The following is a 26643-nucleotide window of genomic DNA, read 5'->3' as shown; positions in this document are numbered from 1 at the left end:
GCTGGTTTCACTGTTTTTCTACTTTGAATGGCCTTGAATAAGCCATCCCTCTGGGCTGCATATAGCTGAAAAAATAGCTGGATTCATATGGTCTTCCATATATATATATACACTGTATAAAACGTCTGAACAGATGAATGTTCACGAAAACTGTGAAATGTGGACATAATGGAAGCAGGGGCTGGCCATCAGAACAATTAAATTTGTCTGATATGAGTCTGTTTTTGGTTTGCCCATTAGCAAGCAAATAGGGACCGACAGAGGGCAAACATATGCTATGAATAAAGTAAATAATGTGAAATATATTTTTTAGTCAAGTAGTGTTTGCCCTGCTGGAATGCCAGCCTGTCAAATGCAAAATAATGACTGGTACAGGCTTGCTATTGTTTCAATTGGCTGTGGTTTACAGTGAGACTTTAAAATTTATATCTGAACTTTCTTCATCTCATCCCCCTAATGCATAACACATGAAGTGCTCGACCAAAATAAATGTGACCTTATTTATGTTTTTTTTTCTTTTCAAATATAGTCTGAACATTCTTCAACCATCAACATCTTATTTCGTCCACCATGCAGCATTCTATGATTTCTACCAAACTCTAGCCCCCTTGACTGAATTTGACTGATGCTGTTTCAGTTATTAAATCAATCTTGGGGTTGGCTTTCCTTGGTGCTATTCGGTTCATTGCAAATCAGCTATGTAGGAACATAGGCTGGTAGAAAGTAGCATAGATGTGATTTTCACAGTTTTTGTCATACAGATTGCCTGTCTTAAAGGCTCATTATTTTATACTCCAATGATTCAGCATGGATGTGTATGTATTGATACGTTCCGAATGCACTTGTATTTATTGACATGCTCAACTCCGTACTTTAAGTTTATAGTGAGGTTCGACCAGGGTGATTCAGCCAGCTCAGAGCCTCTTTGCCACAGGTCGTGGTTTCCGTAAACTGAATAAATAAAAAATACCACACATTAAAAAACAAAACTTCACTGATGGCTCAATCTCGTTGCAACTAATATCGGCTGAATTTTTGTTTTCATGGTCAGATTTAGATACTATGTATTTTTTAACTGCCCAGCGCTGGCCCCGTTTCTTCATTGCCATGTACCATGACCATGATACTGACCATGATACTGACATGATTCTGACATGATACTGACCATGACTAACCATGATGCTGACATGATACTGACATGATTCTGACATATGACCATGACTAACCATGATACTGACATGATACTGACCATGATACTGACATGATACTGACCATGATGCATGGTCAGTATCCATGATACTGACCATGATGCTGACATGATACTGACCATAATACTGACATGATACTGACCATGACTATCCATGATACTGACATGATACTGACCATGATACTGATATGACGCAGACCATGATACTGGCATGAACCTGACCATGATACCGACATGATACTGACCATGATACTGACATGATACTGACCATGATACTGACCATGATACTGACTGACCATGATGCTGTCATGATACTGACCATGATACTGACATGATACTGACCATGATACTAAAGACTCCCAAATCTGGGAATAAAAACAAATAATTCCAAAGTATTGTCAGTACAATAATAGCGCGCGCGAATAGTAAGTGAGAAACAATGGTTTCAATGATCTTGTGCCCCTCTCTTCCTGTTATCTCCTGGATAAAATAGTCAAAATGCTTGCTTGACTTGTGTTTACAGCATCCCACTGAGACTTCAGGATACATATGGTTTACATGAAGGATAACAAACAGTGGGTGCTCATATCTTGGCCATGTCGGCTACACTTCTAAAAATAGTAAGAAGGTCATGTTTTACCTCCACTCCTGCTGCGAAACACTATGTGTACTTGAACAACATGTGAGTTACGCAATGAACTGAATTCTTTGACTGTCTTAATCCAATTATCCTGTGAACTGTCACAATGCTAACACCATACGTTCAATTCAGAGCAAGAAAATCTTATTATGTCCACAGAGTCCATTCAGTGAGACTGCTACCATGGGAGTAATTTAAAATTATGTTAATGCGCTACATAACACTGATTGCATTTAATAGCCTATAGTGACTGTCTTTCAAACCTGTCAGATTATTTTACTTGGACAATGGATCCTGCTGTCACTGTGTGTTTATTCCATTGCTTTTGTAGATCAAAACCAGACCCCTGAATCGTCCAAGATATTGAAAAGGTAAGTGCAGCCAGGTCTACATTACAGCTGATTCTAGGGCCTGGATTCTTGCAAAACCAGAGAGCCAAAATTCCAGTTTGTGATAACATACTGATGTATATTCTGGCCACAGGCTGCTCCATATATGCAACAATGAATAATTGAAGGGGAGACTTAATATGAGCTTATGCAATACTTGTCTGAACATCCACAGAGGCTTTAGATTACACTTGTGCTCTCAGTCCTGAACCAGAAAACCTACCATGACCCCCCCTCTAAACATTCTGGATACAATCACATTCACCTTGTCAGTGATGACAGTAATGTATGCTCTTTTGAGCTGCACATCTGCCGACCATCACAACTTATGAAACCTGGACAATCTTCTCTCTTGTCTCCAAATACAGGGGGAGGCCATATAATGAACGTTCTCTGTTCCACAATACAATTAGCCTGCCCCAACCCTCCTGATTTCGTGTATAAAGGGGCGGGTGTAAAGAGCCGGCGAGAGACTGCGGCTGATCCCATTGGTTCACCGATCTGTCCGTCAACCCCCGCCCCGTTAACACAACATTACGAGCGACGCCCACTGCACTCTGGTTGGTTGGGAAGTGAAACACTTCCTCATACCCAGTACGGGCTATGGTTGGGCCAGGCTTTTATTTTTTAGCAAAACTAAACAATAAAAGCTTGGAGATCGAGGCTACAATACAATAAACTCCTCCTCAATGACAAATTTTGACATAGGCATTGAAGAAGTAGTTCACCCAATTTATTTTTTTAATTTTCTATCAATTACACCCCCCCAAATAAAACATTTTTACATTTATCACTTGAACCCTAGCATCCCTATTCTGAGGAGGACTTAAGGCAAAAATAGCAGATCTAGCTTGCTTGTGAGCAGACAAAGCAGAATGAAAGGTTTTACTAAGTATTGATTTAAGTGGTTAAATGTCTGAAAATACACAATAACATGAATCCAACACAACACTGATGATGACCGTGCTTGTCAAACAAGTCTATGAAGCTATCTATAAAAAAAAGTTTAATCTGAAACACAATTGTGGTGGGGTCCCTGATGCATCTCTCTTAGCTATCGGGTCCTTGGCCTGAAAAACGTCCAAGACCCCTGGTATAGCCTATGTGAAATGACCGAGAAGGGAATATAAATTATTCAACAGCACCATCTAGAGGATCTTATTTGAAGCTCACCAACGGATCGCATGTAGATACATTTACTTGACACTAGTTGGAATGTACTTCAGCTTTGATACTGTTGTTATTATCATTGTCACAGCGGTTTGTCACTGTCAGTTCATACATTATTTAATCTATTTTCTGCCCAGGCATGGAATACTCCTCTGATGAGTACAGTACAGTACAGTACAGAAGTACAGTATTGAACAGAACTGTACTTTCTGTGCTTTTTTTGCAAACTGTTAATAAAATATAAATTCAATCAATCAATCAATCAATCAATCAATCAATCAATCAATCAATCAATCAGTAACAACACATTTAATATGTGTCAAACTTGCCTGATAAAGACGTTGCGCCATTAATAAAAGTGTTTGGGAGCTTAAACCAGCTACTAGTGTACGAACTATTTGTTTTAACCTATTTCGGTCTCTCTTGATATCCAGCACCTGGCCCTAAAATTAGATGTGCACACAATCTCCTCATTGAACAGTTAGTAATAGTAATATACACATCAACACATCGCGCGCGCGCACACACACACACACACACACACACGCACACACACACGCACACGCACACGCACACGCACACGCACAGATAGACAGTGGTGGAAGAGGTCAGGCCTACTCAGATATTTTACTTAAGTAAAATTAGCAATACCACAATGTAGAAATACTCTGTTACAAAGGCATGTGTTCAAAATGTTACTTGGGGGAAAGTACAAAAGTATTGGCATGAAAATATACTTAAAGTACCAAAAGTAAAAGTACAAAAGTGGAGTAAAAGTAGGCCTACAATTTGCCTCTAAGATGTTGTGGAGTAGAAGTAGAAGAATTGAAATTTGGAAATACTCCATTAAAATAAAAGTACTCAAACTTGTAAGTACAGTACTTGAGTATGTACTTATAGTTACTTTACACCACTGCAGACAGACAGACAGAGAGACTAACAGACAGACCCACAACAATGTTTTTACCTACACTGTGTAGACTACTAGGCCTACTGATTACACATGTCACTGTTATCTCCTTCTCTTATATTAGTTTTACTTAGCCTATAATAATTTAATTTGCATTGTGTGCTTCTCCCTCTTTTGTCATGGCTGCAAAGCCCGGTTTGTGACATCGAGGTTGATGCTATGCTACACTGAATAACACAACAGTATAGAAACATCTAAATTATTTGCAACTATTGACTCAAAATATAAGGATAAACAACAATATAAAGGTATTTAGGCAGAGGTGGCTGGAAACAATATAGGCCTACGTACATTATGCAATATAACAGGCAATAATAAGCAAGGATACAGTAACATTATTTTGTTTGCAGACATCAACCATCAGTTTTGTCTAAAAACTAAGAGCTGCTTACATTTGATCAGTGAGAAAACAGCTCAAGATTAAATGTCATCAAGGCATCGTTTGTTAGATTAAGCTGCCCTCCAGTGGTTATACAGAGTACAACAACTTGAAATGGTTCCCTCAATCCACTTTTTGACAACATACAAATAATGGTATGGATAAGTGATATTCCTTTGTTAAGATAAGTGTTAAATAACTATATATTCTGATAGTAATCATTGCTATAGAGTGTTTGTTCAGTAACAGGAGTCTCCCTATCTCTCCAGCTCTTTTAATAAACAGAAAAATGCATTTTCAGGTTGGGATACCAATTTTATCCAATCAGGAGAGAGAGAACTCATACAGGATACAGGATAAACAAGTGAAATTGGAAGTGATAACGCAAAGAAATGAGCAGACAAAATTGGGACTGGAACACTAAAATTTAAGCCGATTATTGATTGTATTTCTACATACAATCTAATGTAGCTCTACCCTTGAATATAATATATAATATAATATATAAAATATGCTTTCTTACCACAGGCCCAGGACTGCCAAAGTGGTCTCCAACAATGAACTCAAACCAAACTTTGACTTGTTTTTGTTCTAAGATTGTTCTAAGACCAAATTGTCCACTTGCAATCTAACTGCCGTGAAACTTGCAGAGCGCATTCATGCTGCCCGGAGGATGGAGCCCACTGACTTTGGTGACCCCATGACCTTTACTTATAGTTCTAGCACCACTGTCAGGACAAAATGTTAAACTTTGCACACAAGATAACTAACAGTCTAATCTTGCAGGACTGTGATCCCATGTCCTTTCCTCTGGGATCCAGCCCAAGAAGGGTCCAATCTGGCCCATAGGAGGATTTGGTTTTTAAAAAAAATATATATATATAATATATGACAGACATATGAGAGAATCAATATTTGTACAGTCAACTAAAAGAAAAAGTAATTTATTGCTGCGTCTATTGAAATTCATGAGAGCACTTGATGTAACTAAAATGGAATATTTGTGGTGCTGATGCATCTTTGACTGTTTGTGGACCTGGAATGGTGTAACAGACATTAGTGATGAGCTGTACATTTTCATCATAATATTTGATGACCTGAGTGCAAGAAATTGTTCACAATTTTGACACTTAAAGGACACACAAGAGGTGAGGACATTTTCAGTGTGTCCATGGACTTTGTTGGGGCAACCAATGCCTCAATGTTAATAAATGCCTCATCGTAACCATCTGAGCAGCCATCAGCTGGGTGAAGCTGAAACTGAATTTCCCACACTACAAAGGTCTACAAAGGTCTCCCCCAGTCCTCTCTTTCCCTCACCAAAGCTGAACTTCCCCTGTTAAAGCTTGTTTCCTTAAAAAACTCATGGCGCCATAGCCATGGTGGCCTGTGCCAGTAGTTTCATTGCATTGGGGAAACTTAGCTCTGATTTCCTGCAGTTTCTCTGCTATCATTGCATTATCCACTAGCAAGTGATATGTGGGAAAATAATGAATATGAAGGACGCAGCCTGCAAAGGAAGCTGTTCCGTCCACACTTGGAGGAAAGGGACCACATGGGCTTGGTGCGTCCGTTAGCTGAGCAGAGGGACATTTTTGGCTAGATTAAAGGCAGAGGAAAAAAGACTTTCTGAAGTGGCCCAAACATGCAGGATATGATTGTTTGGATGATGTGTAGAGGCTGGATTTGGCTTTCCTCATAGACCTGACAGAGCTGCTGAACAAGCTGAATTTCAGCTGCAATGCAAAGGCATTGCAGTCATTCAAAGTCAAGCTACAGATGAACTGTTCCAACTGCAAATATGCTACTTTCCACACATGATCAGACCCAGTGCTACAAAAGAAAGAGTCCGCGCAGCTGGACAGCGGGCATTGACCATGAAGAATATAATCACTGAGTTTCAGTGGGGTTTTGCTGATTTTGCATCACTTTAGCCTGTTGTTTCATACTTGTGCTACCAATATGGGCAACTAATTTCAAGCTGTTGCAATGCACAGGGAGCTTTCCCATAATCGGAAGGTGTGCCATCTACCTCTGTCTTTTTTCACACAAAGGCTTTCAAGTTACATGATGAACCTTAGTGTCCCTATTCTATGTCATACTAGACAAAAAATCACAAATTGATTTACAAGTTCATATAGGTTCAGGTTGTAGGTGGGAAGATGATTGGTTTAGAGAGGAAAAAAGAAGGGACCAAATACAGACCCCTGGGGGAGTCCGGTCAACAAATTATACAGTATACGGTTTAAGTGGTGAAAGTACAGATCAAATGTGATAGAAGACCACCTAGTCACCTCTGAGAATTGCAAACAACAGCTACCACCCTGACTTTTATACAGATCAAATGTGACAGAAGACCACCTAGTCACCTCTGAGAATTGCAAACAACAGCTACCACCCTGACTTTTATGGACTGGCAGTTACAGTAGGTCCCAATGCCATCCATCACACTTATGGTGACCACGGCTTCCAGGATCCAAATGTTGGGGTCACTTGCAATTTTTGACGATTTATTTTCTCATATGGTGGTTGTTATAATGAACGTCCAGAAATAAACCAAGAATGGACAACACTGTATCACGCAGATTACCTTCAGCCACTTTACACCTTTGGCACATATAGCAAAGATTATGTGTGCAGTCTGATTGGTGTAAAATAGGCAATGTGGGAAATATTACATTGTATTTGCCTATAACTTTGTAACCGTTTATGATCTTTCCAGGATATTGTGTAAATTAACATCATCATAATTGCATGTTATAGAACTGTCTCTCAGTTTTATATTTAGAATGCTTTATGGAAGATATCAGATCCCCAATAGTGGAGACACTCTCGCTGAACAGGGAAGTATAATTAATTGAATTGTAATTTAGTGGCCTATAGTTAAGACTATATTGTAATGCGTTTACCACTTTACATCCAGTACAACAGAGCAGATATTGTAAAGAATTAGGCTAGTTAAACACAATTAACCCTTGACATCCCTATTTTGGGAAAGTTTTCAAAAGATTTCATTCATTTACTTTTTTGTTTTACTTTAAAAAATAGCAAAAATTGTAGATCTACAAGCTTTTAGATTTGTATAGTATGACAATTAAGAATGGGGCTGAAGTGGTTGATATGAAGAACTGCATCTGTCCACAAGAGGGCAGCAACAACCATCAATGAGGGTAGAGTTCTACATGTAGCCTAATCCAGGTACAGCATGGACTTTAAAGTCTCTCCACAATCCCAACAGAGGCCCAAATGCAGAAATGGAAATTACTACATATATAAAGCATACTAGGCTATTCATCGTAAACGACCCATTAATATAATAGCTAATTATATGAAAAGGTAGGCTAATTTAAGTGTAGCCTGTTGGCCAAGAGTCCTACTACAATAGCCTAATATGAGAGTGACATTTTAATGAAATCTGCAGAAGCCATAATTGATCAATTCCTTCACATTGTTACCAATGGCTATCATTGTCATCATAATATCAATTAGGGTTGTGTTCCGTTCAGAGTGCTCCTATATTGCATAATTATCTTGGCTTAGGCTCAAATCAAATGGAAGTTATGGAACTGAGCCATATACCCAATTAGTGTCATACCTGATAAGGAAGCAGCCTAACATTATTTATGATAACAATCATCAATATATTTGATGATCTGGGCTTATTTGCTCCAAGAATATCATTCTCCATTCAACAGTAGCCTAAATCAATGAATGAACTGCAAGGCCCCCAAGGAAGGTCCCCAGCTTAAGGACCCCAATGGAAACAAGCCATAGGCTTTCTTGGGTTTGAAATCCTATTTCAACCGTATTGAACTGTATAAGTTTGTAGAAAAAAGCACATGAAACTTTCATGTGCTTTTTTCTACAAACTTCTAATAAAGTATTCAATCAATCAATCAATCAATCAAAGGCTGCGGCTGAAATAGCCTTTAACTGTTGACAGCCCCACAGGCCCGTCTGTTTTAAAACTACAACCGTAATAGAATAGAACAAGTTAACTTGCAAGTTAACTAACGTCCATCATCCATGCAAACTCAAAGTATATTCAATGACGTTGGAATGCCTAAGCTAGCCTATATTTAGGCCTAATTGGTGCTCGAGTCGTGACTCGTGACATTCGCACTATACGGGCCCATAATATGTAAACCTTCAAGTCATGGAAAACACTAGCGGTTTCACTGAACAGCAGCGAGTTTGGGGTAGCGTTGCCAGGTTTTGGAGAGAAACAAGCAACCAGGCCTAGGAAAACAAGCCCAAAAGAAGCAACTAACACATGAGCACTTTAAACCTATATCTATGCATCTGCTATTTTCCAAAAAACAAATTTGACATTTTAACTGTACAAATCTTGTATGGGGGTCCCTGCCATTAAATGTTTTCAGATGGGGGGGGGGGTATGTGGACAAATAGGCCTATATATTAATTTGGGGGTCCTTGACATGAAAATGTTTGAGAACCACTGGTTTAACTACATTGGGAAACAAGCCCAAATATGCCACTGCACTTAAGAAACAAGCCCAAAAAAACTGCAACCCGCAACTACCAATTTTTTGAAGCAACTTGACAGAGAAATAAGCCCAAAGTTGCTTGTAATAAGCCGACATGGCAACAACGCTGGCAGCAAGTTTTGGGGGATGTCGACGTGTAAACCTAGGTGGAGAGATGACAATGTAGTGTGTGTGTGTGTGTGTGTGTGTGTGTGTGTGTGTGTGTGTGTGTGTGTGTGTGTGTGTGTGTGTGTGTGTGTGTGTGTGTGTGTGTGTGTGTGTGTGTGTGTGTGTGTGTGTGTGTGTGTGTGTGTGTGTGTGTGTGTGCCTGTGTGCGTGCGTGCGTGCGTGCGTTTGGGGTGGGGGGTGTCGCTCCACAATGAGTTTCCTTTTAACCGGAATTAGCTGTGAAGTGCGACCTTGAGGTGTGAACGTGCAACACTTGTAGGTTCGCCCTGAAACAAGAAGAAAAGTTTCTCAATACTTTGCACCTCGTTTGTATTAAGACGAATATCTTAACAAACAGGTTAATGCGTCAAATGCGATGTAAGGCCATGCTGAAAGATAACAGCTTTATGGGCCAGAGAACTATCGTGAAAATAAACGATCAATAGGCTAATTGTTAACTTAAAGAACAGATGCACAGCAAATAACTCTATGCATTGGCTAGCCTAGTGTGAAATCAGGCAACTATTAGCATGACATGCAATTACAATTCAACATAGGTTTTAAATACATTAAAAAAAAGACATAGGGTGAGAAATCTGTGCTGCAGAACATTTAAGATGTATTTGTATTAACTTTAAATGTGTGCGCAATATAAATTAGGCACCCCCACCCCATAGGCCTATGAGCAGGACTTCTTTGAAGTAACAGTGGAAAAGTGTTTCGGAGTGTATTATCCCTGCGCATGGTTGGGCAGTGGTTCCCAAACTTTATAGCTCGAGACCCAAAAGATATCCCATCCCATGCAGGACCCAAACTAGTGAAGATAGTAGATCTCCAAGCACACAACGCGTCGCGACGCAGTGCGTTGTGAGCTTGTAGATTGGCTATTTTCACTACTTCTTAAACATTTGTTTTCTAATTTATGGAATTTAAAAATCATGCGTATCTTTTATTAATGCAATTATTTTGAAAAATCATTCATATTTTTTTGTTGCTTTTTTATGTTTTGAAATAATAATAATGATAAACAAAATGTAGGAAACAAAAAATAAAGATACAAATTGGTCCGTGACCCAAACATGGGTCCCGACCCACTGTTTGGGAAACAGTGCTATAGGACATTCAGATGAAAGGCTTTTATGTTAATTTATTCATGCGGTCAGTTATTCAGATGTTCGGGATAGGCCCACCGTCAGGTGATGACGCGTCGCAGGAAGGGCCAGTATTAGGGCTGGCAGTGACATCCATGCATTCTCATTGACACACCAGCTCTCCAAGACGTCAGGCAGCAGATCTATAAACCTGCACCACCTTGGCACAGGAGCCAGATCACGTGAAACCGAATAAGGATTAGGACGCATATCATTTTGGGAACGCTTCTGGGACTACATCAGAAACACAACACAAGGATTGCTTGCGGTTGCAAAATAGGAGGCAACTATGGCGCCTCAAGATAGTTAGTCTCTATAGTCTTTTTATTTATACATTTATTTATTTTCTATTCGGGAAAATTACAAGTAGGCTATATAGGGTTAGTCTAGTTTTCCGTTTTCTATTTGATTTTCATTGATTTAGTTGTATTTACAAATCATGTATGTGGGATACCTGTTGGATAAGGAAAGCAGCATGTATCACCAAGGGCCCGTCAGGCGACCGAGCATCAATCTGCCTCCACAGAACTTTGTCTCCACGCCACAATATCCCGACTTCTCTGGATACCATCATGTGCCAAACATGGAAACGCACGCGCACGCACAGTCTGCGGCGAGCTGGGGACCCACGTACGGAGCACCCAGCAGGGAGGACTGGGGAGCGTACGGCCTGGGGCCCCCTAACGTCACCCATCCCACACCCATGAACAACTCTCCTCCCGGACAGGTTTCTTACTGCTCGTCAGAGTACAACCATATGCACGGTGCTCCGGGCTCGGTGGTGTTACAGCCACCGCCAGAAAATAACGTTACTGTCGGTGCACAACTTTCTCCTGATGACAGAGAACGGCGCAATTCGTTCCAATGGATGGCCAAAACTGTACAATCGTCTTCCACTGGTGAGTTCGGGAACTTTAATGAGCGTGTTGAAATTGTCTAACCATGATCTGATAGCAACTCGCTTAACGGTATACCTGGGATTGCCTTCGTTGTGTTTAAATGATGAGTTTTTAGGAGAGACTTTGATAGATATACTTGCCATATAGATGGGCTTTATTGATCCCGAATTCAGTTGTCATATAGCAGCAGCGCAGCAAGGATGCAACCAATTGGCTATAGGCGTACAGGTAAGGGTAAAGAATTAGTACATAATAAGTAGGGTAAAATAGACTAATAAAAGAAATAATAAAAAAGGAAAGAAAACAATATTTCTCTGCAGGATTTTATTTTATAAACGAAGGTAGTATTCTATGCTATACAGAATGTCTGGCCCGGAGAAATTAGCATATACCGACAGACATCATAAAAGAAAAGGGCAATATGTAATCATTTTAATAGCCTTGATAAAAATCAGAAATGTGAAGAACAGGTGGGGTACGGGTTCACTGGCATCACTGACCTGTAAATCCGCTGAGTAGGCCTATTCCTAAACATGAGACTGCATGCAATGCATGTATACAATGGCATGTATGCTTCCGACAGCATTTATAAAATACTATAGTCTAAATAATAAATAATAAGTTATAAATAACATATGATGAGGGGATTTTATTTCTATTTTATTTTATCTATAACAAAAACCGGCCCTTATTGCTTGGCCTACTACTGTGTGGGCTGCTATGCAGATCCTGCGGAGGAAATCAAATAAAAAAGGTGCGAGAAATCGGGTGCCAAGCTCACTTGTAATGCTAATTTCGTTACGCTTGTAAACAAGATGTGAGTTGGTTCGACTTCCCTGTTGACATTGTCTCAGGTTTTGAGGGTTTTATTCAGTCATATTCAGAGCTGTCTCTCCTTTGATATGCACCAAACTCTCTTCCTCTTGGGGACTTATATTGCTGCAAAGAGTGACGTTTTTCACAGCAACATGTCCTGGGCGAGGTTATAGTCGAAGGCCTACTACATAAAGATTTACATTTCTAGCCTATATAAGCCTTTGTGATAATATATTTAATACGTTACTTTCTTTTTAAAACACACCTGCATGGCCGCAATGTGCGTAAAATTCCATAAACATTGTTGTCTGGCAATATAAACACTTAGACTCTACTACATAAGGATTTACATCTAGCCTATGTTAGCCTTTAAAATTATATTTTGAATACGTTTCTTTAAGAAAAAGATTTAGCCAATTGTGCCATAGGCCTAACACCTGCGTGACCGCAATGTGCTTAAAATCCCATAAACATTGTTGTCTGGCAATATAGAACGTAGCCTACGTGATTTATTATAACCTACTATATTTTAAAGTAGGCAAACATGACGCAACTTGTAAAATAAATGTATCATGCCAATTAGTAGGTAAGGCCAATCATAATATGGTCTTGTTATTTCCGTAGATGTTTATTCGAGGTATTAGGGCAAAACCAGATTTTTATCTTTTTGCCTGTTCGCTTTTATGTGTCCCGTGTTCCTCTTAACATATCAATTGATGTTAAGGTAACAGTCTATGTGAAACGCATTCCACTGCTGTTTTCTCAAAGTGACATCAAAGCAAAGATCAGAAGCCTATTTTGCATATCTGCAGATAAAACAGGACAATCTGGATTTATGACAATTTATAAAGATCGTCTCGACAGATAGGCTGATAGCCTGGAAATCATTTGATGTAACACATTTATATAACAAACGAACCAGTCCATTCAGTTTTTAGATGAAAGACTAGAAAGTATTTTGCCTACTTCTTCCTATACTGCGTTTTGAACATGTTGGGGATGATCAAGGATCACAGGTTTTAATTTAAAAAAAATGTTTTGTTTACTTAATTTTAAAATATATATTATGGCTTCCATGTTGTTTGTTTTTATTTTTACCTGCAATTTCAAAATAAAGATGATCAAATAAAAGAAAAGAAAAGAAAAGAACATAAGTTCCCTTGGGCCACATCCTAACCTATTTGTTGCATTCTCAGGTAAAACGAGAACGAAGGAGAAGTACAGAGTGGTGTACACCGACCACCAGAGACTGGAACTGGAGAAGGAGTTCCACTTCAACCGATACATCACTATTAGAAGAAAATCGGAACTGGCAGTCAATCTGGGACTATCGGAACGACAGGTATGTCTTGGCCTTATGTGGTTGTGCTCAGTGATGGGAAAAGTACTCACATTTTTTACTTAAGTAAAAGTATCAATACTGCAATAATAAATACTCAGGAATTAAAAATGTACTTGGTAAAAGTACAAAAGTATTGGCATCAAAATGTACTTTGAGTACCAAAAGTAAAACGTTTTCAAATGTATAAAAATCTTTTGAAAATAGCAAATCTACAAGCTCCCAATGGGTGGCATCATGACACATTGAGCTTGTAGATGGCTATTTTCAAATGGCCTAACTAAAAATAATTGTAGTGGAGTAAAATTAAAATATTTGGATCTGAGATGTAGTGGAGTAGAAGTAGAAAATACCTCAAAATTGTACTTAAGTACAGTACTTGAGTAAATGTACTTAATTACTTTACACCACTGGTTTAATATGAAAACATCACGATATTAGCCTATACATTCAATTCATAATGCCAACAGTCTAAAATAACCATTTTCTTTCTATTTTGCAGGTAAAAATCTGGTTTCAAAATCGCAGAGCAAAGGAGAGGAAATTAATCAAGAAGAAGTTGGGCCAGTGTGATGGGAGCGGAGGGTCAGTGCACAGTGACCCGGGGTCAGTGAGTCCCCTGCCGGTGCCCGGGTCACTCAGCCCGTCGGATATTCACGGTTCTCTCTACCCACCACCAGGATCAATGAACAATTTGAACACCTTGCCACCTATCAGGAATATACAGCAAGTTACAGTGACTCGGTAAATTCGCCTTTTTTTGGACGATCTACAAACATAACTGAGCACTCCGACACAGTGAGAGGACCCTTTCCTGAACTTGGATACATGCAGGAAACCAGGGGATTGACTCAAAGACATCCTTAAGCACATGCTATTTTGATAATAAGCACATGCCATTTTGATTGATTGATTGATTGATTGATTGAATACTTTATTGGTCAGAAATGTAAACGGCACGTGGTATAGTAATTACATTACAAGGCTAAAAGGATAACACAAAAAAGTCCTGGTGACTTGTTTCCATTGTGGTCCTATGTATTCAATTCATGGACAATGAATTTGCTATGGATTTGATGTCAAGGAAACGGATGATTTATAGCAAGCAACGAAATGCTGGATGATGTATATAGCAACGAAATGCTGGAGGCTCTTGAAATATCGTTTCGTTTTTTTATTTGTTTTTTTACATATAGAATAGTTCTAATAATTCCAAGAAAATAAGCAAAAATTGACATGTTTGACTACAATTAAGTGCTTTAAATTGTTTGTGTCTGAGTTATAAATATCATTTTTGTATGTTGTGACGAATATATGTGTTTATTAATAAAATGAGAATTTAGAAACATTTGAGTGAAATTTAACTGAACCAATGAGCTGTACTTTGGCCATTTGCCTTTTTTCAACTACATTAAATGTGATCGAAGAAAGGCAAATGGCCATCTGAATTTATGCAATAAAACAGGGATAAAAGAACCAGGCTGTGGGTAATGGCAGCATTCAACGTGTAAATAGAAGCTATTTTGCGATATAGTTCCAGCAGTTTTATTTTTGAATGGGGACTGGACAGTAGAAAAACACACTATAATTTAGCCTAATGGTCTACAAAGGCAGTAGACTTTTATTTGAACCGTGTAAATATTATATATATAATGACAAAATAAAGCATTCGTTTACATACCATATTGTTTGCTTTTTAGGGTATCTTTAGAAGGCTCTGAATGGGATAGCAAATGTTAATAGACGAACCTTTACAATAATCCACACATCGAGTTAATAAAAAAAATAAAACTTACTTTGACGGGCAATACAATGCTGCACATGCATTTAGCCTGAGTGGCACCTATGGGTGCGTTCGGATATTGCGCACCGGAGCGCACTCGCCTATTAGTTTGTATTGGCCAGTGCGCTCAGTGCTGTATTTCCGAACGCACCCTATATGAGTGGCAGGCCTGTGCCACTCATAAGCATGCAGAATGTCCCATTTTACAAGTTTCCTAATGTATAAAAATCTCTTGAACATAGCAGATTTACAAACTTGTAGATCTGCTATTTTCAAATAGTGGTTAATGCATGTTTTGTAATAATGATCAAAATCTACAAAGTAAAAGTTGTAATAATAATTGTAGTGGAGTAAAAAGTACAATATTTGCATGAGATGTAGTGGAGAAGTAAAAGTATTGCAAATTGGAAACACTACAGTCTACAGTGAAGTAAAAATCCTCAAAAGTGTACTTAAGTACAGTACTTGAGTAAATGTACGTTTACGCCACTGACTAATCAGAACGGCTCCTTAAATCAGACCAGTATAGTCTAGCATAGCCTACGGGTTGATCAACATAGATAGATTCCATAGATTGAATCACCTTGGCATAATTGTAAACGTTTTAGCCTGCAAGTCATTTGACACATTGCTTTATATATTTTTTAAATGCTATAGATTGATTCAGATATTTTCAAACCTGAAAGTGCATGATGACTTCCAGTAGGTTATTGTTAACTGCTAAATACAGTTGTAATTAAATCCCCTCCAATTAACTCAGATAAAGGCAGTTTATACAAAGCTTTTTTTTTTAAATCTTCGCCGAGGGATGAATAAAATAAACCCACATTTATAGGCTAACTCCCATTCAATGAACATCACTTGCAAAAAGAAAAAAAGAGCTGATCTACAAGTTATCAACGCGCTGCAGTGCGACGCCTTGATAGTTTGTAGATCAGATCAGCTCTATTTTTTGTTGCACGCAAGGTCCAGCTGCTCCGCGAGTCTCAGTCTCAGTGCGTATCGGTGTTGCCATGTCCACTTATTATAAGCGACTTTGTGCTTGTTTTTCTTAATATTGTAAATAAGTGTAGTTGCTTATTTGGGCTTGTTTCCTAAATATTGTTAAAACCAGTGGTTCTCAAACATTTTCATGTCAACTTGTCAAGGACCTCCAAATTAGAACCCCCCCCACCCCCATCTGAAAATATGTTGTGCCGGGACCCCATACAAGATTTGGGTTGTTAAAATGTATAAAAAAATGTTCCAATAACACTTTTATATCCAAGATAAGTTTTTCCTTTTTTGAAAATAGCAGAACTACAAGCTGATTGTTGTGAGCTATTTTCAAATAGCCGTAGCCTAGTCGCGTCTTTTGGGCTTGTTTTCATGGACCTGGTTGCTCATTATTTTCTCTCTCGCAGAATCTGGCAACGCCGGTGCGTGCGCAGCCTGGCCGTGACGAAGACGTCATGAGCGTCTTCTCGCTGCCCAACATGGCGGACTTTGATACCATTTATGAGTTAGAAGACGAGGAAGACGACGAGCATGTAGTGAGCGAAGAGCACCTGCCGAGATACTGCCCCGAGCCCGTGGTCATGCGAGGGGCCGGACACATCACAGTGTAAGCCAAAGCGAACACTTTCCGACGGTCCCTGTCGCCATGTTTTTAGTCCTTCTTTAGCCTCATAACAACTGGCTGCTAAAGCTAACGTTAAGCACAACAACAACAAGCTTAGACCGTTAGATAGTGTAGTACAGTACTACAGGCGACGTTGTGGTGCGGGTAGAGATAACCGTTAGTCCCTCTGTGTGTGTGTGTGTGTGTGTGTGGCCAGCAGGGGAACGTAACTGTAAGGTAGTTAACCGTTAACTGCTGGGTAATTAACTTGAGATGAATGTCATGTGCTGTATAACGTTAACTAGAGGCAGTCAGCTGCCTGTCGTCACATACAGTTTAGTTTGATGACTAACATCATTCATCATCATGTCCATTCTGTTCAACTGTAACATCATCACAATCATCATCATCATCATCATGACTGACAGGATGATGTAATATCTATTGAGCTTAATAGACCCCCCCCCCCCAGGCTCTTGTCCTATATATATTCTGTTTACAAGCAGCTGTCAGTTATCTAGCCTGAACAGTTCTTTTTAGACTGATGTGACATTAGACTTACCAGTGGTTCTCTCACACAGACATCATTTCAAGGACCTCCAGTCCAAATGTATGCGTAATTTAGGCCGCGGACCCCCATTTACAAATACTTTGTGCCAGGGTCCCCTGTAAGAGAAGATTTTTGTTGTTAGATTTAGTACAGAATTCTACAACTGTCTCTACTACAGTCTATACTGTACGTCAGTGGTTCTCACGCTTTTCAGGCCACGACCCCCCCAAAAAACAATCATATTTGAACTGGGGACCCCCAAAATAATCATATTTTTTTGCCATATTATTTGACAATTTGGCCAATGTTTGACCAGTTTTTATAGTATAGTTTGTTGATTACTTTTGATGCAGTTATGGTCTTTTTTGTATGAGGTAATAAGGTCTTAAAAGTCCTTAAATTGTCACATCACTGTCATCTGGAGACCCCCCCCCCCCACCCCCAAATCATGTGGGGACACAGGTTGAGAACCACTACTAGAGGATCTCTGATCATTTAGCCCAGTGGTTCTCGGAAGTGGGGTCTGGGCTGGGGAACCCCTAGGGTTCCTTGACGGGCTTTCAGGGGATCCCCAACTAAATGAATGAATATAGCATCAAAATCAGTTGAACCACTTTAACAATGTATCCTATTTTCAAACGTTTCGGATATCCAGCCTTCATCAGTGTGAATATAAACAGTGTTTGTTCCCCTTTTAAATGTGAAAAATCTGGAATATATTTGAAACATTGGAACAGCACAAAGTCCCCTGACTCAAACTCTTTTCAGATGGGGGTCCGCGGCCAAATACATATTAATTTGGGGGTCCTTGACATGAAAAAGAACCACTGAATGTAGTTTAGGTTAGTTTATTTGCACATGCCGTAGTTAAAAACACGTGAGAGAAGATAAGACAAATTCGTAAAAATACGTTATAAATATAACAATCCAAAAAGATCTATCACAATATAGGAGATGCAACAAGACAATCTCATCCTTCCAGTTCTAGATGATGTCTTTCACCCTGAACAGACCGTCATCATTTTCAATTGAGGAGTTAACTGTTGAACCTAACCCTCACTTTAACGTCAGTCTCATTGGATACTGATATGTATTATTAATGCCAGTTAATGCTGAGAAATAATTCTTTAGATACTGATGCAAATGGGCCACACATGCTTCTTTAACTCTGAATGTGACACATTCAGAGGGGCTACACACAAGTAGCCCCAAACGAACAGCCTGGCCTGGATCCAGTCTGTCTCCATTGTCAGTGGACGGAGCAGCTTCAGATTTAGCCTTTTCATGACAACAAACAATAGAGCCTTAGTTTGCTGGTTTATTGTTTTGGGACAAAGTGTTTTGCATTAAAGTGTCTTAAGATTTTAGGAATGTATTTTTTGTGTACAAAATGCGCTTCTTCCTGACAATGGCCTGTTACTTTAGGTTTGGATAAAGGTTAATTCTGAAATCAATGTAACCTTTGACTTATTACTTTTTACAGGTTTGGATTGAGCAACAAATTTGATGCAGAGTTTCCCTCTGTCCTCACAGGAAAGGTACACTTGTTTTTGATTATTCATGCACTTCCAGCAATGTCTTGTTGTCTCCAAGTGAGTTGAATTAAGACCATGGTGAATCCATTGTCCTTCTGGGCATTTGATCAAACCTCTTGGACTGGTTTTGATCTGAGGAGATGCAGTTTGAGAAACACACCACAGTGCATCCAAAGTGCCTGAATGTGTTGTAGAGGAGCTCTGTAAATGAGTAAGCCGCCTTTGGAGTTCAGTTGGCAGGGACCCTGGTGTTTGGGAAGGTACAACTCCAGGTGATAAAATAATGAAATAAAGACTCTGCCATCCTCAAGAAAGGAAAGCTTCCTGGGTCGGACACTGAAACACAAAAAGGCTGTAGGGGTAAGATCGGACAGAGGGAAGTGTGGGGCAATAAAATGTACCGTCAGTATTGTGACCCAGGGTGACATGTGATGGACGAGGTCACAATTATGATGATTGAAGGGTGCAGATCAAGCCCTGCTGGGCTTTATTCTAAGGTCTTTGGCTGTTTGCAAAGAGACCTTTGCATCCTGTCATAAAAGATTACGACCCCTGTTTTTATGGCGTACAGACTCGGCGAGGAATGAGCATCCATTCATGTTGTTTGGCCGGCACTGCCACAGGCACTGAGCTTATCTCTTTTGAGTCCCTCCTCGCCCTGAATTGTCTAGATCTTGGTTAGCAAGTTAGAGGCATACTTATTACGAGATATCAAATCTCTGGACAACATCTGCAAATATCTACCTGTTTGTTTTCCAAAGGCTATCCCTTTGATCCTTTGAGGACAGGTTTCTTTTGAGCAATTAGGAATCTCAACTCAATGCAACCAAGGGAACAGTGACACCTTTTGAATTCTTTCACTGCCTCATACCGTTTTGTGAAAAGTGATTACCTAATACCCATGCTTCAGAACCATTTAATATTCTTAATGTCCATTCTTCCTTTTCTAGGTAGCTCCAGAAGAATTCAAAACCAGCATCGGCAGAGTGAATGCTTGTTTGAGGAAGAACTTGCCTGTCAATGTGAAGTGGCTTCTCTGCGGCTGTCTGTGTTGCTGCTGTACAGTAGGCTGCAGTCTATGGCCCGTTATCTGCCTCAACAAGAGAGTGAGTATCAGCCATCCTTGTGACGCGTGCTGCACAGTTCAACTCTCCCTTAAATCAGCACTAATTGCTCTGGGACTATTATAGCAATCCAGAGTTACTGGTCGACGCGTAGAGGCCAATAACAGCTCATGATCAATTAGTGACTGTGTAGAAATGATGCACAGTTCCAGCCCCAGCTCAAGAGTGATGCGTCATTTAAAGGCAGTGTTACTGCCAAGTGTTCCTGACTACAAAGTGGAAATTACTGGCTGGTAAAAGGGCACTACAGTCTATAAATGCAATTTACTGTTATCTGTTAAAGTCAGTGCACCAGTGAGTTGTTATTCTGTTACTCTGTGCTCATATGCATACCGTGTATTTACAATTTAGGCATTTAGTAGACGCTCTTAACCAGAGCGACTTATAATAAGCAAGGTAAACATATAACATTATCATTTCCCCCTACAGACAAGACGATCCATTCAAAAGTTGTTAGAGTGGGAAAATAACCGATTATACCACAAGGTAAGAGAGAAGACAAATTGCATATTAGCACCTGTTTGAACGTGTTTAATTGTCTGTGTTTTAAAGTGTTGCGTGAGTACCTGATTGATGGATGATGACTGTTAACTTGTTATGTAAACTTTAGCCGCCACAAACAAGTCATTTTTCCGCTCAAAGCTATTTCAGCCTGATCATGGTCCTCTCGGGGTCCAAAGCAGACCATGAGGTCAGCAGTAAAATGCCATGTTAATTTTGTTTTGTCTCACAGCAACAAATTACCGCTAGTTGCTGTGCACAGACATAAAGGAAGCTCTTCAGGGTGTCTGGCCACAATTTGACCCCAGCAAAAGCAGACAGCCTTTTACCTCTCACACTGAGGGGGAGATTTCAGACAGATTTTCCTTTGTGTGTGTGTGTGGGTGTGTGTGTGGGTGTCTTACGGTGTCTGTTCATTCACAATGTGTGTCTTATCTCCTCTCATCAGCTGGGGCTGCACTGGAAACTTAGTAAAAGAAAATGTGAAAGCAGCAATATGATGGAATACGTAAGTAAAGGCTCAGAGTCTGACACTACTAAAACAAACACATCATGCACATTATTGGGATTCATTATGGCAACGACATTGTTACTGAACTTATACTTTTTTCCTTTCAAAGGTAATTCTTATAGAATTCTTACCCAAATATCCTATATTCCGACCAGACTGAGGAGGCTGTCATGAGACTGGATGTGTGGCCCTTGAATCCTATCCTTAGTGCCTTGTAAATATGTTGGAATAAGGTGCACTGGTGTCTTCTTGAGATGATACTGTGCGTCTCCCAGTACCTTGTACAGTAGAATTTGCAACGTCGTCACTTTGCTTTAGAGCAGATTTTTGCACATATCCTGACAAAAATAGACATGTTCCCTAAGTTGCACTCTAATATTTTCTTTGTTACATAATGACAAATATGTGAATCTCGAAACTTTCAAAAAAAGTGCATTTACCCCAAAGAACTATTGACCTATATCCCGTCAATTCTGTCTCTAGTCCCTTGCAAAGAATTTTATGCCGCCAACCTCCGTAAGAATCCTTGCCTTATATATAAAATGAATATATATATATTCATGTAACAGGAGGAGAAAGGCATTGGGCTGATCAACAAATTAAAATGTTTGTTGAATTTCCTCTCTTTGGTCCTAGTTCTTTGCAAGTAAATGAGATGGTTGACTTTGCCTAAAGTACAGTGTACGTCATCACTATGTGTTTTTCTTTCCTTTAGTATTGACCCCTCTGTACATGGGAACTAGCTAGAAAAAAGAAAGGAGGAAAAAAAAAAACTTGACTTGTAAATACCATGTTAGAGTAAGCTGTACAGTGGTATACCATTGTTTACATAAAGTTACATAGCTCTTTAGTTTGGTCTGCCAATATATTGCTGTACCATAGTTTTGTTTTATGAAAGATGTCTACAGTATGTACCTTTTTTCCAGTTTATATGGACCTGTTTACCTAGTAAGCCATATAGTTACATTACAATGTATGTGATGCCAGAGTTAGGACTGATAAATTGCACTTGAGCTCATCAAAATGTCAGGATTTCGGACTGTGGTATATCTGATGTCTTGACTATTCTTATGACACTAGTAGTGCATGTTGTTTGCGCGATTTTTATTTTGCCAATGAAGGAGATGATGTTGAGTCAAGTGTCATCCATTTTAACTGGGGATGTCTGCATCTCTTCATGACGTGTTGGTTACACAATGATCTGAGCTGTGCACTTCCATTCTCATCATTTGTCAATTGTTTTATTACAGCTTTGTGTTTGTTTATTTTATAGTTTTGTATTTCCCTGTGCTGTGTTCTAAAGCACATACTTCTACAATACATGGCAAAAGCTAAAGATTCCTTTGTTACTCATTCTGCCCAGTGTTAGTATTGTTTTCCCCGAATCCTAGCGGAGAGTTTGCAATGCATTGCATTGTTAAGAGTGCCTCTGGAATAGTAAATGAACCACGGTACAGGTCGGACTGTATTTGTACTGGTAACATTTTGAAGCCTCCTCCCAGTATTGTCCCAGTTACAATTCCTGTAAATGTTCATGACTAAATCCCTATGGAGAGAGGAAATAAATTCTTGATTTTGAATTTTATTTGTCATTTTTTTCACTCTAAACCATTCCATTTACTTAAGTGGAAAAAGTAATGCACTTTCCCCAAAGCCTCCTGCCAAATAACGGAGACATGGCTATCTGTCATGTTTAACAAGGTGTTAAACCGTCAAGTTAACAAGATTGCCTGTAATTACTTGATGTGTGAAATTCATAAACACTATTACCAACTGTTTCTATTTTAAGGCCATGGTACCATGACCAGATTTCAGAGAAATGCTTTGATCTTACTGTATATCACAATCCACTGTATGCAGGAGTGGGTCTCATTGTAGTTACATTTATGGACCTCTTTGTTCTTTATTTTACATTGTCCTTCGCTCTTTGAGCTGGGAATGTGGACAGAAGTCTTCATTGGGCATGAGGTGTTTCTGCAAGTACTCCAATAATGGAATGGCAAATGCTCAGTCATCAAATATATACTCAACTCAGCATTACCTCTCAGATATTCTATTGTTTATCATGCCAAAAATACTAGGTCAGACACGTGGTCAGTTCTTTCATTCTTCCTTCATTCATTTGTACTTGTGTGATTACTCCAATGGCAACATACAGTACATTAAGGGTGATAAACATTTTGACTGGACAGGAAGTTATTTTTGGTCAATTTGACTACCAGTGTCCTTAATGATTAGTTTATTTGAAAATCCCATTACATGGTTATTTATGCTTCAACATGACCCTTACAGGAACATCATTTCACACTGATTGGTTTTCGAAACACTAGCTCAGTCAATAGCCCGATAACTAGCAGAAATGACTAATGCCACAATAACAAGAACCTGAACCATCCCTGGAGCTGACAGAGTCTGTGCACTAGGGGGCAGACAGAGCCATGAACGCTCTGTCTACAATGTACACTGGACTATTTTATTATAGTAGCCTACTGGTAAGCCTGGTCAGCCATTGGTATCCGTTTTGTAGTTGTGAGATTCCTTCTCGAAATCTGGCACACCTACATATTCCTGCATCATATAGCAAATCAGAATATCAAGTCTATTGACAGACACATAAATGCATTTTGCAGTGATCATATTTATTTGAAATTGTAAATGTTTGAGACAACATGAATTATGATGTGTTTTTATTTATTCATTTTCTTCAAAAATACAATCTTACACTGTGGTGGCCTTACTGGGTGATTTAAAGCAAGGCTTCCCAAAGTTTTTAGCTCAAGATCCAAAAGGAAATTTGATGTCTCCCCGGGACCCAAACTAGTGACAATAACACTTTTGTATGTTTTTTATCTTTATAAATAATTTAACAAATTGTAAGAAACAAGAAAAAAAGGGATGTTTAATCAGGACCCACAAAAATGGGTCTGGGACCCAATAATGGGTCCCCACCCACTGTTTGGAAAACACTGATTTACAGCAGTTGTCCTAGAGTTGTCCATGGCATGCTCTGCAGCCCAGATTTACATTCACCAGCCTCTTCTGTGGGGTCTTGCCTGTACCACTTACCCTTTGTGGCACTTCAGATGAGTGATGTCCCCAGAGTGCAGTCAGAGGCCAAGTAGTTATGCAAGACTCAGGAGGACAACACTAGGCCTACAGCTTAGCTTTTTAGAAAGTCTGTACGAGAATACCGTGTGTACGCCAAAAGACATTTGACAGAAAAAGGACCAAATCAGAAAACACATTTCACGAAACAAATTAACAAGTCAAAACCAATTTATTTCCTTATAAAACCCAAAGAAAACTAATGTTGAGAAGTAAATGGTAGGTACAAACTCAAAATAGCCCCTTGTACAGAGATCCTGCACCAGCTCAGTGGCATAGGGGTTTGAGTGCCCGGCCGCCCTGAGATCGGGGTTCAATTCCCTGGCCAAGTCATACCAAAGACAAAGATGTACATGAATCAAGCAAAGCTTGGGAATACCTTAGATGGCTAAATGTTATTGCTCAGATAAGTCTTTAAATTAATGTCTACATAGACATATTCTTTCGTGTATCATCCTCAAATGTCCAACTCAGTTTCGTGAGGCCACGCCCTCGTCTCTGGTCCCACTTGGAAGAGGCCGGCCTCCGAAGGTGGTCTGTGTGTGGTGGTCCTTATGTGTTCTGCAGTCTGCTCAGGCTCGTCGCTGGCAGCGCTGTCTGACGAGCCCCACTTCTTCATAGCAGCCGACCCCGGTACGTAGACGGTTCAGCAGAGTCCATTGCCGGCGTGGTAGATCTTCTCCTTTGGCGCAATCTCCCGGGTCCAGGCTGACTCCCAATCCCTCTTCCAGGATGCTGCCAGCCATGCACTTGAAGAAAAGTCCTCCGGGATGGAACGGAGCATCTCCTGAGCCACCTTATTGTAGGCGTGGCGGGACTCGAGTCTGTTAGAAGGCGCTGTTTTCATTGTTGTGTCGTAGGAGGATATGCCAGTCATGCATCTTGGCTTTCCTTGCTAGGTTGATGGTAGCAGCCTCTCGTATAGACTTGGGTTCTAGGCGACATGACACTTGACTTGGACTTAAATTTTGATTACTGGATTTTTTTTTGCACTTGACTGGAAAAAATATCTTCTAAATGCCATTGTCCCTTGAGACCATCAAGTAGTAAAATCAAGATATTAAATTATCACTGGTGATTCTGACTGTTCTGACTTCACTTGGTTTTTAGAGACTTGACAAAATTGACTTGAACTTGACTTATTATTCTATATCTACCCTCGAGACTTAACCTCAGACTGATTTGATCACAGTGCACAATGTGTTCAGTGTTGGCTGAAGATGTACACGTGTGTTCATTCCCTTTTGTTCTGAGCTTAAAAGACTGCCAATGTCCAGGGGGAAAGATTGGAAAAGCTCTTGGAAAACACCTCTGAGCATGTGAGGGTGATGGATTGGTGCCGTCATCAGTCTCTGGAGAATGACATGGCTTGTTAAAGTGCACTGCTCCCAGCCTGGGTACTGGAGAACACATGGAATGCAGGGTGGGGGGGTATTTGGGGTCATGGCCTCCCTAGAAAAACTAAAGCAATCTTTTTTTAAAAGAGAAAAAGCAACCAGTTATGTTTTTTTTTCATGCATAGTTCTACTTTACTTTGATAAATAAGCAAATTATTTAATTTAAATAATGACTTGATTATAGATTGGCCAAGCTCATTTGCTGCCAAGTTGCATGAAAGAAATTCATTTTCAATGCATCTAGGCCTGATTCTGCAGTGGACGCTTTGCCTGCAGAAGGCAAACATCTGATGCAGCGGAATAGTCGCTGGTGCTTGACATTGGAAGCACACATGCTGCCTTTGCACAGAGTCAGATTTTTGTGTTTTTTGGGTGTACAATGGTGTGCATCATTCAAAACATTACAGCCTTTTCCCAGGAAAAGAACAATACCAATTGGAGCATTGTCACGTGTGAACGTGGAGCCAGCTGTGCCCATCCACACCTTCTTCTGCTCCCCTGGGACCACAGCTGCAGGCACTTGCCAATCTTGCGTCTGACAAATCAAACCACATTACAGCATTCAACAACAAAAAACATAATGGCAAAAAGTGGCTGTAAAGCACACCATGAATATCTCACAGCCACCTATTTTTTAAGCAGAAAATCCAGTCGCAATTAAGTTATTTCCCATATGATACAACAGGTTGAAGAGGCAATGCCATGGACCTCTCAACACAACACAAACCTTTCAAGTCACGCCAATGGTGCTAGTTCAAACATGCTTCGACATGGTTGCTTCTATGGTGGCATCTGAGAAATTCTTCTCTAATGTGTACCATAGTCAGACCATGCTTCATGAGTGCAAGGCCCAGGTGGCCTTGGGAGATCACATTGTATTTTTAACTTTTTCTCCAGCTTTAAAGCAACAGTTTCCCTTCCA

At 39.7% G+C, this 26643-nt stretch overlaps 2 protein-coding genes across 2 annotated transcripts; both read left to right on the top strand.

Annotated features, from left to right (window-relative positions):
* Nucleotides 1-11000: 11000 nt before the first annotated feature.
* cdx4 (caudal type homeobox 4) lies at nt 11001-14363 on the top strand (the record flags this gene model as incomplete). Its single annotated transcript, XM_080415597.1, has 3 exons — nt 11001-11460; nt 13473-13618; nt 14118-14363. The coding sequence occupies 3 exons, from the start codon at nt 11001-11003 to the stop codon at nt 14361-14363; spliced, it is 852 nt and encodes a 283-aa protein (XP_080271723.1).
* A 2486-nt stretch (nt 14364-16849) lies between these two features.
* On the top strand, nt 16850-22856 carry chic1 (cysteine-rich hydrophobic domain 1; the record flags this gene model as incomplete). Its single annotated transcript, XM_080415982.1, has 6 exons — nt 16850-17001; nt 19032-19086; nt 20034-20189; nt 20637-20693; nt 21157-21216; nt 21329-22856. 6 exons carry the CDS (start codon nt 16850-16852, stop codon nt 21377-21379), a joined length of 531 nt encoding a protein of 176 aa, XP_080272108.1. The 3' UTR covers nt 21380-22856.
* Nucleotides 22857-26643: the final 3787 nt, after the last annotated feature.

This window comes from Gymnoscopelus braueri (assembly GCF_963280865.1).
Source record: "Gymnoscopelus braueri genome assembly, chromosome: 20".
Classification (NCBI taxonomy): domain Eukaryota; kingdom Metazoa; phylum Chordata; class Actinopteri; order Myctophiformes; family Myctophidae; genus Gymnoscopelus; species Gymnoscopelus braueri.
Note: the sequence above shows the minus strand (reverse complement) of the source record. Positions and strands in the feature narration are given on the sequence as shown.